The 18,077-nt window shown below is 37.4% G+C and overlaps 1 protein-coding gene across 1 annotated transcript; it reads left to right on the plus strand.

Annotated features, from left to right (window-relative positions):
- The first annotated feature begins 4,034 nt into the window (after positions 1 to 4,034).
- On the plus strand, positions 4,035 to 17,761 carry adra1d (adrenoceptor alpha 1D). The gene is made up of 2 exons (XM_008413673.3): positions 4,035 to 5,099; positions 16,584 to 17,761. The coding sequence occupies exons 1-2, from the start codon at positions 4,106 to 4,108 to the stop codon at positions 17,132 to 17,134; spliced, it is 1,545 nt and encodes a 514-aa protein (XP_008411895.1). The 5' UTR covers positions 4,035 to 4,105; the 3' UTR covers positions 17,135 to 17,761.
- The last annotated feature ends 316 nt before the right edge of the window (positions 17,762 to 18,077 follow it).

Raw genomic sequence — 18,077 nt, forward strand, 5'->3', positions numbered from 1 at the left:
ACAACAGGCAGTGGTGGTTGTTGCATGAATGCCACCTTGGGTGAGCACAGCCACTGATAGTTGGTCTGTATCGGTTGCTTTCTTCGGCTTTAATCTGTTGAAAATTTCACCTTAGACTAATAGATATAAAAGTTAGGCATCTAACTTCTAGTCGTGCTCCTATTTCAGAATGGATCACACTCCATTTCTTTAACCTATGGTCAAGCAAATCTTCACCTTCCTTATCAGTTGCACAAGGTTATCTCTAAAAATGTAATCCTATATCGGCCTACCGGTCAACAATGTAAGGCCTTTATGACACCAGGCTGCTGTCACTGACAGAAATCTGACCTTTGAACCACAGATAAAGATTCTTATATAAATCTACTTTTTCAGATGTAAGAAAAAAAATAAAGTAAAAGCCTATTTGAAGGTTTTATCTTAAAGGTCAGGAAGCACTCATCGTGTTTTTTCTGCAGTCACTTGGGCAAAAATGTTTCCTGTTGTCTCAAGAATGTAGTCAAGCTATTCTCAAATTTCATTCATCAAAGTTAAGGTGTTAAGGTAAATTACTGCGACACAACTACATCCTTATTATCATCCAGATTATATTTCCATCATCTAAAAGAAATTACTGGACTTAACCTGTTTACACAATTCAAAACTTGCACATGTACCAAAAGTGTGCTGCCCTTACGCAAGCGAGCTCTCCTAAATGTTCCGCTATTAGACATTTGGGGTTGGTGCTCAAATGGATTGTGGCTAAAAGCTGGAAGACCAAATGACCGCTCATGACCACCCTCTGAGCAAACCCTTCCAAAAGCTCACTAAGGCTATGTTTTTATTTGTCTTTAGTGATGAATTTAAAAACACAGCAGCAGGAAGAAGATTGGAAAGATTTTCTTGAGTCATTTCCTCGTAACGGAAATGAATAAACTCAAGCAGAGTTTTCCACATAGCTGCAAAATTTGATCTTATAAATAGAAGTTGAGCTGGAAACAATCTGAACTGTTTTCAAAAATTCAGTCAGACCACCGGAATGACTCTTAATGATTTGAAAGCGAAAAGCTACTGGCCTAAAACAAAAATACTGATGTAAAAATTAAAGCTAGATTCTTTCATAAAGGCAACATGACAATTTAAAACCCCCACTGGAGGACAGAATCCTCACAAATTGGATGATGCAGATATAATTTGATAGACCTTCATTAACACTAGGTGGTGGTTTGGATGAACCTGAGAATTGGCAATGAAATGACCTCAGATGGGGGGTTAATTTTTGCTTGAGAAATTTGTGGACGACAAGACATTTTCTGAGAAAGATCTTAAAAATTACCTTAAAAGTCTGACAGAGCAAGGTTGTTTGTCGAAGACGGTTTTTATTCATGAATTAAAGGTGTATTTATTTCAAAACTGCTATTGTCAGAGAATATTGTAAGCTTTTAACTTAGGTAGAATATTGTTACATGGCACAGGAGCTTTCAGTCCATCAGCATAACGGCAATTACCGAGATAGATCAAAAGCTCCCTTGTGGCCGTCCATCCATCCGTCCATCCGTCCGCACTTCCGTCTGTTAAAGACGGATGTGCGTAGTGTTCATATTCTCTAAAATGTAAAACAAAAAACATTACAATTTTTTAATTTTAATGTTTTTTAAAATTAAAAAACATTAAAAAGCCCCAGCACATGACCTGACAGACACATCAACCTTCACCTAACTCAGTGCATGACAAGCTTTTGACTTATGTTTTTAATGAGAAATAATTAGAAAGAAAAGGTTTCATCCTTCTTACTCTTAACATACTTAGGATTATTAAAGGCTGTGACTTCCAAAAATGACACAACAGTCTTTATTACTCTCAGTAATACATTTCCCTAAGTGAGCAACGGATTGATTATTTGGAGAACTGCTTGTTATGTGCAGAAATAGCAGGGTTATATCTGCAGGTAGGTGACTAAAGAGCCAATTCAGCAATAAACTGTCAGAAGAATATATTTACTGTTTTAATATTTATTAGTTACTTAAAAGACTTTGAGTAGCATTGTGCTTTCATAGGATAGCTGTGGTCCCAGCTATCCTATGAGCGCTGCGCTGCAGTTTAAGGTGAACTCTAGCTCACCCTACGCTAAAAAAAGCTATCATGATTTAACCAATTCAGTTGGTTCATCTAACACTGTGTGTGCATTTTATCTGGATAAGTTTAATACATATTTCTGAATACTAACTAACAGCTAAAATGAACTTAACTGATTTTGTTTTTTGTTTTTGTGGCTTATATTCTGTAGGCCTCGTCATAATCTGTTTTTTTCTCTTCTTTTATTCAAGATGTTGCCATACTAGGTCATACTATTATTTTTGCTTGGTTAATTAATTCCTGCACTCTGTTTCTTGCATATTTGTGGTTGTCAGGAACTTTTCCTGTTGTTTTCGAGATTCTTGGAGTCAAAGTTAATCTCCTGGGTTCACAGTCTCCCTCCTTCAGTTTTTCTGCTTTCTCTCTGCCAAGGCTTTTCCGACTTTCCCCTAACTAGTTCATTTGGCTCTTTGTCAATTTCCACCCATATCTCAGTATTTAAGCTACAGAGTTTTCGTTGTTCTTCACTGTATTCGTCCACTTCCATGCTTTTTCACGCACCATATTCCATGTTCTGTTAACAATGTGCAACTTACAAAGACCTGTAAGTTTTCTTCTAATGAAACTTTCTAAAAGGCTTTTTTAAAGCAGATGTCTGCAACTTAGCTTTGCCTCAACCAAACACATTATGACAAATGTATGCCAGCAAAGTAGCATCTTAACCCTTTTTTCCGACAGGGCAAAGATGTATCTGTCACTGGTGAAGACTGCCTCATGGGTAATTCATGGTTGCTGTTATTGTGTTTGCAAGAGAAGCCAGCGCAGACCATGTTGGAAAAGAAGTTTGGCCATGCATTTTGGATGGTTGTGCACTGTAATTTTTTCCATGCACACCTTACAAAACTTGCCAAACCGAAAAAGCAGCAGGACTGAGTTTTTACAGGCCTACGCATTGTTGAGTTTACGCAGAAAGTTAATATTAATAGAAAAAGCTGTTGCTAAAGGAAACAGTCAGAGGGTCCAAGTCTAGTTACAGTTGGAAGAGGAAAGTGCTTAGTTTTTTCTTCTGCTACCAATTGATGAATGCAGCGCCATCTGGTGTTTAAAATGAGGGCTGCAGTAACCAATCTGAATCACCGAAGCTTGGAGCACATTTCAGCAACAAGCCAGTTAAAAGTGTTCTACGTGATAACACCATAGTGCAGTACCTAATTAAGTTTGGAACGACAAAAAAGCAGCAACCATTACATTTGATCAAATACCATCATAAAGAGTAATCACCATTAAATATTGTTATGGTGACTAGAATTAATCAGTGCTCCAGGGATGTCTAATCAAAGACAAATCTAAACAGGTGGGTTTTTAGGCTTAATTTCAATAAACTAGTAGTGTAAATTTGTTCCAGATTTGTGGAGCATAAAAACTGAATGCTGCTTATCCATGTTGTCTTGTTCTGGGAATGCAGAATCGAAATGTTTAGCTAAGATTTATTAGCCCCCTAAAAATCCTATTTGTTGTCCAGCAACTACCAAACACCAATGACAAATGGGCTAAATGGTTGGTTAAAGTTCAAATTATTTTAACAGCTAAAATTTACTACTCTCCAGAATTCCTTTTTTGCAGTGCATAAAGACATTCGGAGATAGTCTATATATCACTTACAAAGCGCAGATCTCGGTGAACGTGTATAAATCTGCGCTCTCTTGTGAAGACTGTACGGGGCGTCGTGGTGTGGGTGGAGCCGCAGGTTCAGACGCGCTGTACCAGCTCTCACTCAGTTAGGAGGATGCCACCAGTGTGGAAACCAGCGCTAGGATGAAGAAAGCTGAAATGGACCTAAGTGCACACTCAGTTTCTTCTTTTCTTGAATACACCACAGAAGAACTCCAATATCATTTTCTGAAAATGTGATTTGATTTTTTTGTTTGTTTTCTGAACAAGCATTATTTTTTTTATTTTTATTTTTTGGGTGGGTGGGAGGGGGAAGTGTTGGGTCTGTGTGTATGGTTCTCTTAGGTCAAATACAGCATGGAGTGACAATGATGTTTTCATGAGAAAACTTACACTAAACTTCTCTTTATGGCGAAAAATGACTGACTCTAACTTGAGGAATAAAAGCAACCATGGGCTGTATTTTGAAACGTTCAACGTGTCCGCTCTGGAGCGCATCTTTCCCGACGACAACATCACAAAATGCGGAAACTTCACCATGGACCCGCAGGTCGTCGGCACCGGGATCTTCCTCGCCGTTTTCATTCTGGTGGCCATCGTCGGGAATATTTTGGTCATCCTGTCCGTAGTGTGCAACAAACACCTGCAGAACATCACAAACTTCTTCATCGTCAACTTGGCCATGGCAGACCTGCTGCTGAGCATCATCGTGCTGCCCTTCTCCGCATCCCTAGAGGTGCTGGGATGCTGGGTGTTCGGCCGGGTGTTCTGCAACATCTGGGCAGCTGTGGATGTGCTCTGCTGCACCGCCTCCATCCTAAGCCTCTGCATCATCTCCGTAGACCGGTACATCGGAGTGAAATACTGCCTGAAATACCCGAGCATTATGACCGAGAGGAGGGCAGTTGCTATTTTAGTGCTTGTGTGGGTGTCCTCCACGGTGATCTCCGTGGGTCCCCTCCTGGGATGGAAGGAACCTCCGCCCGAGCACGAGACCGTGTGCGGGATCACAGAGGAGCCGGGCTACGCGCTCTTCTCCTCCCTCTTCTCCTTTTACCTCCCGCTCATGGTCATCCTGATCATGTATTTCCAGGTGTACATAGTGGCCCGCAGGACCACCAAGAGTCTGGAAGCGGGAGTCAAAAGGGAGAGAAACAAGTCCGCAGAAGTTGTGCTGCGGATCCACTGCCGCAGCGTGCTGGAGGACGCGCGCTCTGCCAGCTCCAAGAACAGTAAGACTCATCCGTTCAGAAGTTCCCTGTCTGTGCGGCTCATGAAGTTCTCCCGGGAGAAAAAGGCTGCCAAAACTCTGGCCATCGTGGTGGGAATGTTCATCCTCTGCTGGCTGCCTTTCTTCTTCTTTCTGCCGTTAGGTATGTTGAAGATTTGTTATTGCTTCTTAAACGCATTTTTTTTTTTTTTATCCAGCAGCTCTTCGATTATTGAAGCCTTCCAAAGTTGTACGTGCGTTGTGTTACTCCAGACTCGTAATTCTTTGCAGAGCTGCTTAAACATTTTCTATGTCAATCTCAACGACAAACTGCAGTGCGTTTTTAGGACTGTGTAAGGTAGGCAGACATGTTTGTTTCCATTTGCCCCCCCAGCCTTCCAAAAAAATCTGTAAACTGTGTAGTGCGTGACTTTTCTCCTCTAGACAGGACTTTTTCCCCCCACTACTCCTTGAAAAAAGCCATATGGTCAGTTTGATTAGATTAGATGAAAATAGTCTGAACAAAAAAAAAGAAAAAGTCTTGTTTTAATTTTTTATAATTTGTCCTTATTTTCCTTCAGCCAGGAAAATAAGAACATTTTTCTGCTTGAAGGTGAACCTCTACCCCAGTCTGAAACATTTTGCTGCCTCTAACGAGTTTTCTACCAGCATTATTATTTACTTAGCTTCCTGCATTTTTCCATCAACACTGACTACTTTGCCTGTCCCATAGCATGACGCTGCCACCACTATGCCACACCTTGGTAATGGCATGTCCAAGACAATGTGCAGTATGTGCAGTATTCTTCCATCACTAATGCTGTCCTTGCGCAGCTTGCATGTCTTGTTAGAGTTGCAGCTGTGTTGTACTCTTTGCATTTTTAGATGATATTAAACAGTCCTCTGAAAAATCTTGAAATGATCTTTTATAACCCAATTTTGCTTGAAACTTTTCGACAACTTTCTCCCTAACATGTCAGTTATGTTTCTTGGTGTTTGTGATTCTTTGTTCACTCAGTCCTTCTCGGAACAGCTAATCTTTAAGGTTAAATTACACAAAGACTGACTAATTTTGCTGATTTGATAGCTTCTGAAGAAATTTGTTTGTGCATAGTTTTATTTAGGAGCATCATATTAAAGGGACCTGGAAACTGACACTTTTCAGATTTTAAGTTTTTAAAACATCTTTAAACCATGTATAATTTTCTTTCCATTTCACAATCATTAGGTTTTTTTGTGTGTGTGTTGGTCTGTCACACAAAATCTCACTACAATACACTGAAGTTCATAATTTAAATGTGACTAAATCTGAAAAATGGTTTGAATACTTTTGCAAAGCACTGTAAAGATGAATGCTATTTGCCGACGAGATCAAATATTTTTCTTATGAACTATGTTCACTGTTGATAATTGTTGTATTTGCCACATTTAGAGTGATTAAGCATTTTCTACCACTGATTTAGCTGAAAGTGCAGCACCGTAATTAATCAGCAAGTAACTCTAAATTAACCACAGACACTTGTAAGGTAAGGTCTCTGGTAAAATAAAAGCAAGCAAAACAGGTATCTGCTGGAATGCCTCCAGAAAGTTTATTTTGGGGGAGCACTAAAAACCCTGAAGTCGGCCACAAAAGATAATTTCATTATTTTCATTAGTATCAAGCATTTATCGCAATTATAAATGGAGCAGCAAATACATGACTCTTGCATCATTTGAACGCTAAATTCATTGCTTCTTCTTTAAGATTTTTTTATTTTTTTTTTTTACATAAAACCAGTTTTTAAAAATATTGGGGATATATAGTTTCACAGTGGAGGTAACCAATTGGATGGAAAGAGTCACTTAAAAGTGGTTTGATATGAACAACAAAAATAATCAGATTCCCTGTCTGTTTATCTGTCCTAAAACAAGAACAGAACTGAACTGTTGAGACTCCAAGAAATTTAAAAGTGGTCAAACAAGCAGCCTACTTACCAATACATCATAATTCATGCCCATAATTTTCTGAGTCTGTAGAACTTATGAGACGACTAATATAACTTGCTGGAAAGAGAAGCCAATAGACTGGCCTTCTTCAGTAATGAAGCTAAATGCTTCTAAGGCCAAAGGGCTGCAACAGCCATGTTAATAATATTTATAGGGGATTAGTTTCATATATTCGAAGCCAGAAAAGTCATGGAAAACTCCTCATATTAAATGCCACGTTCTGTTTTTAAAATGGGGTTCTTAAACAGTCTTCTTAAAAGTTTGGTAAAACATGAATATAGATTTTGCCTTGTTGCACCTTAGCACGGGGAGGGGAACAAGTTGTGTATGGAAAATTGTTTGATTTTACAAATACTTTCACTTTTTAATAAAAAAAACAACAAAAAAACAAAAGTTTGATAATATGTAATAAATACAGTGGCTTTCTGACTGAATTTTATTGAAACTACTTGAAGTTTGCATGAGGCTGTAGGCAGAATTCAATTTGGAGGCCACTGTTCATCCCAGGTACAGTCCCTTCCAGTTTGAGCTTTATATACTTGATCTTTTTTCATCATCTTTATTTGAATTTTTTGCTCAGATTTGTCTGGACTTTGGCGTTTTTTTTAAATTGGAAACACTGTTAGCATTTTCTGAAGGGAAATCTGGTGTTGTCTTCATAATAATAATAATAATAATAATAATAATAATAAACAGATTGGGGGGGCGAAAAGCAACTATTCATTGCTCTATTGATTTTTTGTTATTTTTTTCAGTTTTAATTGGTAAAAATCAATTTCCTAATGCTGATTTTACAAATGCTTTTGACCACTGCAGAGGCAGAAGACACATGCAGCATAAATGATCAAATTTTCCTTGAACTAAGACCCTGCTTACTGATGGTTTCCCTTCATATTTTGTGTGTGTGTTCATGTGTCTGCAGGGGTGCACGTGCGTGCGCGTGTGTACTTGTATATGCAACACAGAGGACCACTTTCACAACACGCAGCAACAAAGGGAGGTCATTTGTGAAAAGTGGAGAGAGGAAAGTGCTTGGGTTTGGCATAAATACAGACACTATGGAAGTCAAAGGAAAGTCCTCCGTTTGTAAAGAAGTATAAGGATGTGTGTGTGTACAACTGGTGCAACTATCAACATTTTCTGTGAGAGTAAAATGTTTTCTTTGATTTTCCTATAATTTTCTAATGAAAACTTTGTAGAAACCTTTGAAGACAAGCAGTTTGAAATGTCTCTCTTCAATGCTACAAGGATGACATTTGGGAAGTGCGATGGCACACCGGCAGAGTAACAATCCGTTTCCTATCACTGCAAAAGGCTGAAAACATGCCACTGAGGGGAATCAAACTGAAGTTTGATCAATATGTTTGATTGATTGTAAAAGCTAGTTTGAACAAATCCCAAGCATCCCATCAAGCCTTGATATCTCACTCTATTCTTACTTTAGAGCTGTTCAGCAAAGACAGGAAATTATGCAAAAACAGAAGCTGCTGCCACTGATTACATCATTTATTCAATAGAAGAGAAAATGGCAAGTGTATATCTATGCAAAGTGTTATAGAGATAATTATTTCTTGTGATTATAGATGTGTAAACACGTAAATGAGCCTTATTACAATTCCCACATCAACCAAACACTCTAGTCTTTAATAACAGGACTTCAATGATTAATCCATTTGTCTTATGAAGCACATTTAAGTTCTCAAACACTAGATTTGTGATAAAAAAACTAATAAGTTTAATATAATCTCTGTTGTTGAAATAACTGATTCCTTATGAGCCTTGATAGCTTCTAATAGGTTTTATTAATCAGAAACAGGAGTGACTAGAATATTATTTTGCAATTAGTTTGTAAAGCATAAAACCCTTCGAGCTGAAATGAAATAAACTCTTCGAGCTGCTGCCAGTCTTTGCTAGGATTCTCTTGCAAAACACATTTTAAATATCAATCGGATTTTCTTGGTGAAATAACGGTAAATACATTTAAAAAAAATCAATCTTGGTTAAAACCATCTGTTCAGCAGATCTTTTGCCACAGACGTCATTCAGTGCAGGATGGTACGCCGACTTCCTCTCAGGATTTATTTCAAAACATAACATCCCCACAGGGATTAATGACGTATCATCTTATCCCTCTCTGTGGGCCGACTGCTAAATGACTGATTGATGATTGTGGAGGATCTTGCTTACACATACTCAGTCAGACACACTGATTTTGGTCGATCGAGGAGATAATCGTTAACGAGTAACCTTTCACAGAGAGACAGAGGTGTAATTTTAGCACTCTGGGCCAACAGGGTCGTCTGTCTGCGATGATGCAAATGAGGACGTAACAGTCTGTCTCATCTTTAAATCACACAGGTTAGCTCTGATAACGCTTACCTTTAAAATGTAAATGTTTTAGACAAAGAGTTACCAAAAAAAAAATGCAGAGGAAGATATATTTTTTAAAATCGTGTTTGTCTTTACAAAAAGCTATCATTTAAAAGACTGTGCATCCTGACAAATTAAACTGGAATAATTCACCAAAAATCTTGACTATTTTTGTGATTTAATATAAAAAAAATATTGTCATCAAATAGGATTTTTGCACAGCCTCAGGATGACGTCACATGATGCAAATCCCAGAGGTTGTAAAGCAGTTTGCTTTGTAAAATATAATGCTTTTCAGACTCGAGTACCTGTGGGACTGTAACCTCTAAAAGCAGTTACTGTATATGTACAGTAAATGCCTGTACAGCGGTTGTGCTTCATTATGTCTTCTAAACACTTCTAAAAAAAAAAAAAAAAAGCACGCCACCAAAACAAAATGCCACCTCCTTCCTTGAATTGTTTATAATCTTATTTACAGGATTCCTATCTTGCACAAAACAAGATGTTCAATAACATGAGCTTTACTATGGGCTCACTTATGACAGACAATTTGCTTACAGTATACAAGGCAAGGCGAGTTTATTCACACACACACACACACACGCACACACACACACACACACACACTGTAATTTCCACTGTCTCACAGGAAGGGGAATGGCCAGAGGAGAAAAATGATTGAAAACAAGAAATACATGAATGAAAATAAAAACTAAGCATAACATATTAAAAGAAATATTTCAAACTAAATTTAAAATTGCTAAAAAGTTAAAACAAGTCAAGAACAAAGGTAAATCAATCTTTAGCCTTTGAGTGAAAACCGCAGCTTGGATTCATCTTGTTCTGAGTTTGATTTAAAGAAGCCAGAGGTTTCTGCAGGTTGCTCCAGAGCTCACTATGAAAAAAAAAACATTTAATGCTGCCTCCCTTTGTTTAGTACGGAGCCCTCTAGGAGATGGGGATTTTTTTTTTTTTTGTGTTCCCTTGCAAAACCTTTGCGTTACCTCACAATATGCTTACTGCAATATTTGCTGGTCTATTTTGCACACAGTCACAAATGCCAATTTAAAATTTCCAATATATACACGTATAAAGCACCTCAGTGAAAATGTTTATTCTTAACTCTTTGTTGCAAAAAATTGATTAAATGTTGATTTATTCACTGCATGTTTATGTCTGTTTGTGTAAGGTTGAGATGGAACTGCACATGAAAACGACCCTTTAAACCATTCAGACTACCAACCCAAAAAGGACGCAATCAAAACTGTCAGACGACTTATTACCCGGTGATAACAACTCAGAAATAGTCCAAATAGATTGAATGTATTCTTTCTTTCTTTCCTACTTATGGAACGTTTCTGTTTTTATCATTGGTTTCTATCCCAAAGAAAAACACTTAAAACTTCAGATATTTCACAACGAGATATTAAGATACATGGAAAAATCTTAAGAAAACCTTATATAGTAGCAGAAAGTACACCGTAAGAAAGGCTTACAGTATTCAATTATGCCAGATGAACTGATTAATACATTATTGCGAGAGAACGCAAAACCTGTTATGGTCCCTCACAAAACTTTTGTGAGGTAACTTAAAAGAAAAAAAAACATCCTCCATGTCCCCTAGAGGACTCCATAGTTTATATATAGACTAAACTCCATAGTTTAGTCATATATATATATATATATATATATATATATATATATATATATATATATATATATATATATATATATATATATATTAAGAGGTGGGTGAAGCCCCCCCACCTCTTACCCATCATGCTATTTATTCTGTGCCTCTCTGGCTGTGTTTATGTCTTCTCAGACAAGTGATGAAAGTACTTTTTTTTATGTATACTCTATAGCAAACAGATAAACAAATCTGTAAAAAAATACTTTTTTTCCTTACTTTACAAGGAACCCCGCAAATCCCACAGTACGATAACCTGAACCCTTTATATATATATATAAGAAAAACCATCATCTGTGTTTTTAAGTAGATAATTAAGTAGAAATTGTTAATCAATTTATAGAACAAACGCAGCATATTTTGGTACCTAATGCACTTTTAGTGAACTTCGGCTTTATTTGGTGTAACTCTACTACCAGAGGGCAGCAAAGTACTGACGTTGAATAGTGGCACTAAGTAGACATGTCACCTTGCCTCTGTGCTTGAGGTGAAGTCTCTTCACAGTGCTCTAGTCTACACATTTCTATCAGCATGCTGACTTTCTGTGTGCAGATGTGACAGATAAGAACTTTTTTATTAAATTAAATGTCTAAACTTGGACTGTTTGATAACAGAAACAGTGGAAGTGGGCCCAAGAATAAATCACTCATCGTTTTATTTCAGTGCAATAACATTAATCACCTTAAAGAAACATAAACAAATTAAATACAATTTCTCATCTGCCGCTGAAATGTACTACCAGTGCTGTGCCATCTGTTAGGAGCAACCTGATCACTGAGACGCCGCTGCTGTAAGAGAGTTATTAAGATTGACAAATATAATTCAATTGACATTTTACACTCTCCCAATATCACCACAGACGCCTGGACATTGTCTGTGTTGGTATTAGGAGACTGTTTGGCTGTCAGTCCACAGCCTGCATAACTTTTAAGAACATTCTAGACTGAAATATGTGGAATATTGTTTCCATCCTTCCACTACACAAATATGTAAATACACCATTTTTCTCTCAACTGTTACCTATAAAATAAGCAAAAATACACTCTTTTTCCCACACATTGATACAGATGCAGTATCAAAATTGTAAAGAAATTAGTTCATGTTGAGTGAAATCTAACTTTTGTTTTATGATTTCTGGCATTTTTTTGTGATCCTTGTGAGAAGTTTCAGCCTGGAACATCATTAGACCAGTCAGATGAAATATCTATAATAAATTTGAGTCTTTGGTCTATGTGTAGCCTCAATGTTGAACTCAGATCTGTAGATTAAGTGGCATTATGTTGTTTTTTTTTTCAATTTACTTTTATTATTAAGGCTACATCTCCCCACAGAACCATGGCTTTTCTGACATGTCTTGGTCCTTTGTAACAACAAACCCCCTGAAATGCATTGATACATGAAGCTTCCATGTCTCTAAGCTAAAACTGATCTAAATAACTAACAATATTTACAGCTTTAGAAAAATGAAGAGCCCACTGCACTGTACCCCATTGAAAACCTCCTGGTTATTCCATTAAATATTTATCTTTGAACTCTTCCTGAGTTAAAGCATTAGTGTTGTTGTTTCTAAATGAATATGAACTTGTTTTCTTTGCATTATTTGAGGTCTGAAGGTGCTGCATCTTTCTCACGATTTCGACCATTTCTCATTTCTGCAAATAAACACAAGATTTTCGCTTGGAATTTCAGAGACATCTTGTCACTAGTTCATAAAACAAAAGATGTTCATTTTACTCAAACATTTACATATAAAAAGTAAAATCAGAGAAATGGATCATTTTAAGGGGTTTTCTTAATTTTTTCCAGATGCGTTTATATGTAGAAACTTTACATTTGCAAGTATTCAGTCCTTAGAAGTATTTAAAAAAATATTCTGATTTGTGGCAGTGTGGTAATATAAACCGCTCTGTAGCTCAGGAGCATTCTTCTTTTACAACATATTTGTAGTTAGTAAGGTAAAGATAGTGGCATGTATTCACTGAATTCAATCAAAGTACCTGGTGACCACTTGAGACCAAGATTTGAAGGGTTAAATGAAAAAAAAAAAAAAGTGCCTCAAAATTTTAAAATTGAAAGAGATAACTCCCAAAGTGTTGCACCAGAGAGCTGTTAAGGATTATCTCTCCTCACATAAAAAGAGTCATCACAAAAACTTTCCTGAGAATCTTGACAGGTCTCCAGACTCCTGGGTGTGATTCTGTTTTTAATCAAAAGTGCTCAGGTCTTGCTTGCATTCACAGTTTGCCTCAAAAGGTAAATCTGTGTACGTACTGAAACACCAAAGTAAGATAGGATTCAACAAGGGCAGTCGCCTTGCAGACATAAAAACATGCAAACAAGTTGATAGGCAGTAAACAAGCAAAGTGGGGGGGGAAGAAAAAAAAAAGAAGAGATCAACCTGTTGTCATGGTGCTTGGCTTTGCGTCAGAGTGGTGAATCATGTGCCGTCTGCCTTGAAGGTGACGTCATTTTATTAAGAAAAATCTGTGTGAAAAACATCCCTCAATATCTCTGTTTATATTAAGTGAGCAGATCTGACTTGGCGAATATTGCTTGTCAAAGTTGAAAGTGAGATATAAATAACAGTCCCGTAAAAAAAACCCTCCTCTTGCAGGCTGTATTTTATGGTTCAGTAGATGACACATTCATCCTCTGTGCATTTGTTGGTTCACAGTGTGTTGTCGGTAGATGATATCAGAACAGCATGAGACCGTCACTATGAAAATTACATAGAAGCCATTTCCACGTAAGACAATTGAACTTCTCGGCTTGACATTAGTATGCTGCCAAGCAGCCTCTGTGTCACTGTTCAGTTCTGTGTGACATATGAAGCCTAGAATGGAGGGTTGTCAGGTTAGGTGGGGGAACAGTAAGCAATCAGAAACAAAACATTCAAGAAAATACAGTATTTTACAGCAAAACCAGATCCAAGAAAGAAACAACACCGTTTTGTTTTATGTTGTGTTCAGCGTGGAGCTGAGTTTAAAATGTTAAATACTTCCTTGTACAGGACAAATTATTTGCGGCATTTTCGTTTTCAGAAAGAAACTGCACTCTTTCCCCTTTAAAAAAAAGAGGAAAAAGTGGAGTGTACAGAATGCTACAAACATCAACACCCCATTTGTAAGAAAGCTTTTTTTTTTAATGTTTTAGTTTAATGGCAAGTAAGCATAACAAGTACCAAACCTTTTATCTGTGGACTACAGGGAACCTCAAACTACAACCTCATGACCCTCTGGAAGTATGGTGACCCAAAACAGTACACAGTCACTTATAAAGAATTACACAAATGGTCAAGAAAGTGTTACAGTACTATCACAGTGCCTTCTATTTCATTGATGTAAAGTGATACATTTTTCCGCAGTGAAAGAAAAATGATACAAAATAATTACAAATAAAAGTCTGAAAAGTGTGGTGTGCATTTGAATTCAGAGTCATTGCCTTGTATCTTTGTAACTATAGAATTTTTGCAGATTTTACTAGACTTTTCCATCAAATCCTATGGAAAAGGAGTTCCACTTCAGATAAATTGCATGGATAAACATCTGTAGATTTTGGACTTGGATGCAGGCCTGTATTTTAACTAGGCAATGTAACACAATATGTTATATGTTAGTAAATTACTAAAATAATGAACTTGTATTTTTACCCATGCATTGTTCCATCAAATTGGAACATATTCACTGTCCCACTCAAAAGAAATAATCCCTCAGCATAATGTGGCTATTGCCTTGTTTCATTGTGGGGATTGTGTGTTTACTGTGACATGCAGTGTTAACTTTTCTTCCTAGTTTGTTGCATCCCCTACATTTTTTTCCAACAGTGGGTATCTTTTCACCCCGCTTCCAAAAATAAGTTTCAATGGCTGGCCATGTTGTGGCAAGTTTACATTTGTGCCATGCTCCTAACATTTTAAGATGCTGCACCACAAAGTACAGCATCTTAAAATGCTGTACTTTGAAAATGAAATGTTCAAACTTGGGATGTTCGTAACTTGGTTGCAATTTCTCCATAACTTTCTCCCTGAGCTTTCAGCTGTGTTTACTGGACTTCATATTGCTTGTTCACTGACATTCTCTAACACAGTGGTTCCCAACGCTGGTCCTCAAGGACACAGCCATGAAGTCATTTGAACTGACGTATCTAAAACATGTAGGACATGGGGAGGCTGAGGGCTGGCGTTGAGAGCCACAGCTCTCACCAGTCTCTGAAGCTTTCACAGAACACAGCACCAGTTCACAACAAATGTCATCTCAAGGCACTTTACAAAAAAAAAAATCATTTCAATTCCATCACACATGCATTCCAATTGATTCTAGAGATCAAATATTAATGCTGTTGACCGTCTTTCACAGCTTCTCTCCTTTTCTGGGTTCCCTGTCTGCCCACTTTCCGATGCTCACGTACAGCTTTCCTAGAAAAACCTCTCTTTCCTCAGAGGTTTTGCGCAACCAAAAGTTGTTATTCAGCCGGCAGTATAACCCACTCCATGTTCCATCTAACATCTTTTCTGTCCACCATGGACGCTGCCCTAAAAAGAAACTTGGATCATCCACTGCATATGCACTTTCCCACACTGTTAATAAGCTACTTGCATCCTGAGTATCTGAGTGATTTCTGCATGTGGGTCAGGAGGCTTGCAAGGGCAGGATAGCTAGGCATGCCCATGCTTCCAAAGTTATGTAGGAAAACTTAGGATCTTTCTTTCACTTCAGCCTGGCTCCAATGAAACGGCTAAAAAACCCGCAAGTGAACTAAGATTTTTGATCGGTTGATTACTTTATTTTGAGCTTTAAAAAAAATATTCATATCATGCCTACTGTGCACATTATATCCCCAGGATTTAGTGCCAAGTTTCATGTCTGGCTACCTCATTGAATTTCCACATGTATTTTAATTTGAGTACATTTCATAAAAGTATTTTTTTTGTACAAAATAATAAGCTCCTTTATAAGTTATAGCATATACCTGAGATGTAAGACAAGAAAGTTTTATAAAAAAGGTACACAGGAAAAAAAAAATTCACTCTAACATAAATTTAACATGTAATTTTAAAAAAAGGAGATACTACTGTTTAGATTAATAAACAGTAGTATCATGGTAGTATCATGGACATTCAAGTTTTTATGTATTTCCTGTTCGTTTGGTCCTTTTGGTTTAATTCAAACACCAAAAACTCACAAAACTAATCTTGTGCTCATTGTATGCTGCTACAGGGCCAAACACCCCATAATTATTATATTCAGGCTTAAACTGTAGCTTCTATGCTTCCTCAAAAAAGGGTGTAAATACTGTGGAGCGGCTAAGTAGAAGCGTGGAATCTGTGTATCAGTTTAATGAAATGCTAGATTATAAGATTATAAGTGTAAATGAGATTTTCCCCTCCAGTTAACAACCATCTGCTACTTTCTGTTGGTCTTTTACCAAACTCCCAAGAAATATATTGACATTTGTGGAAAATGTAAAAAAAAAAACACTTTGTGGGTGGGAAAGCTTTCAAAAGACGCTACCTCAGGAAAATAAAAAAGTAAGAATTCTCTTACTGTGCAAAGATTTTGCTACAAAATTCATATTTCTTTTTGTCTCCCATCTGTTTTTCAGGTTCTTTTTTCCCAGCACTGAAACCATCGGAATCTGTGTGTAAGTTTATCTTTTGGCTGGGATACTTCAACAGCTGCATCAACCCAGTGATCTACCCCTGCTCCAGCAAAGAGTTCCAGCGGGCGTTCACTCGGCTCCTCAGATGCCAGTGTCACCAAAAGAGGAGGGTCCTGCGCCGCTTCTATGACCAGAGGTGGAGAACAGCTGTGAAGGGAATGACAAGGGATCAGATGAGGGACTACGCTGCTGGCTATCCAATGCATGAATCTTGTGGAAGGTCGTTGATACACAAGAGGAAACATTGCTCCCTGGGGTTAAAGAAATTGAGCCTGTTCTCACCCTTGCAAAAGTCCTCCTTCCAGTTCAAAGAAAAAGTGAACGATCTGTCCAATAAAATCAAAGGAGGAACAGGAAAAGGCACCCCACCTGCCCTGGGCGAGACCGATACAGTGGAAACAGTCTCTATGGGGATTTACAATTCCTGTGAGCAGAGCAGTTTTCAGTTCTACGATTTGGCAGAGTGTTACGGCCTTAAAGAGACTGACATTTAGAGAGCCTCTGAGGACACTTTTAGCTATTTTCAAAGGACCCTGCTGCTCCTTCTCTCCAGACACTGATGGAGCATACTTCTATGGTCGGAAAATACAAAGAACGGCAAAACTAAGAGTGATGACTTGACACCAGCACAAACTGGACTTAACCTTCGTTTCATTGCAAGTCGTGTTTATGTGATGTGGCTAAAAAGTACAGTTTCGACTCCCTGGATTTATAATTTGTCGTTTTAACACACGTTCATGTTCCTCAGCCCATAACGTGGGTTAGTCTGTGTTGATGTATTTTGTTAAATTATATTTCTGACAGCTTCCTTGTGTTCAACTATTAGGCAACTGATGATGTGTAAAATGCAACTGTGACATCTATGACTAAAAAAAAAAAAGCTAGTAGGAGAAACAAAAATCTTTTAGCTGCTTGGAGAAAGTGTAAGCATAAAAGTCAAAAGTGCAATTTTTATTGTTGATTCAAACTGTAATATATCAGAAATATTATATTCCTTCCGAAATGTTTGTAAAGTTTATCTTCTGTTACATTTGTAGGGCAACCTGACACAAATATGTACAGCAATATGTAATTTGCCCTGCCAAGTGATCGCAAATGTGAAATAAATGTGCTTCTTTGTGTTTTGTTTTGTAATGTAATGTTTTTGTCAGATGTAAAGCAAAATAAAACGGGAGAAAAAATATTTTGAAAAAAAAAAATTGAGAAAATAATTTTTTATGCTTGACAAAAGAACACACTGTTAAATGAATCCACTGCATTTAGAAAACGTCATTGTTTGATTTGGACCTTTTTCTCTATGTTACGTCCACCAAGGGCACAACATATTTAAGGACACGAGACAAGAATGAGGGTTCAACAAAATATTTTATACTTAAACTCTCTGGAACTTTGGTTTTCTTGGTTCAGCTGCTTCTGATTTTCTGTGAAGAAAAAAGA

Source organism: Poecilia reticulata, chromosome 1, assembly GCF_904066995.2.
Source record: "Poecilia reticulata chromosome 1, P_reticulata-male-v2, whole genome shotgun sequence".
In the NCBI taxonomy this organism is placed as follows: domain Eukaryota; kingdom Metazoa; phylum Chordata; class Actinopteri; order Cyprinodontiformes; family Poeciliidae; genus Poecilia; species Poecilia reticulata.

Excerpts from the sequence above, each read along its gene's own strand:
- adra1d (XM_008413673.3), top strand. The coding sequence starts at position 4,106 with ATGAGAAAACTTACACTAAACTTCTCTTTATGGCGAAAAATGACTGAC. Across the intron at positions 5,100-16,583 it reads CTTCTTCTTTCTGCCGTTAG|GTTCTTTTTTCCCAGCACTG; the intron begins GTATGTTGAAGA and ends TCTGTTTTTCAG.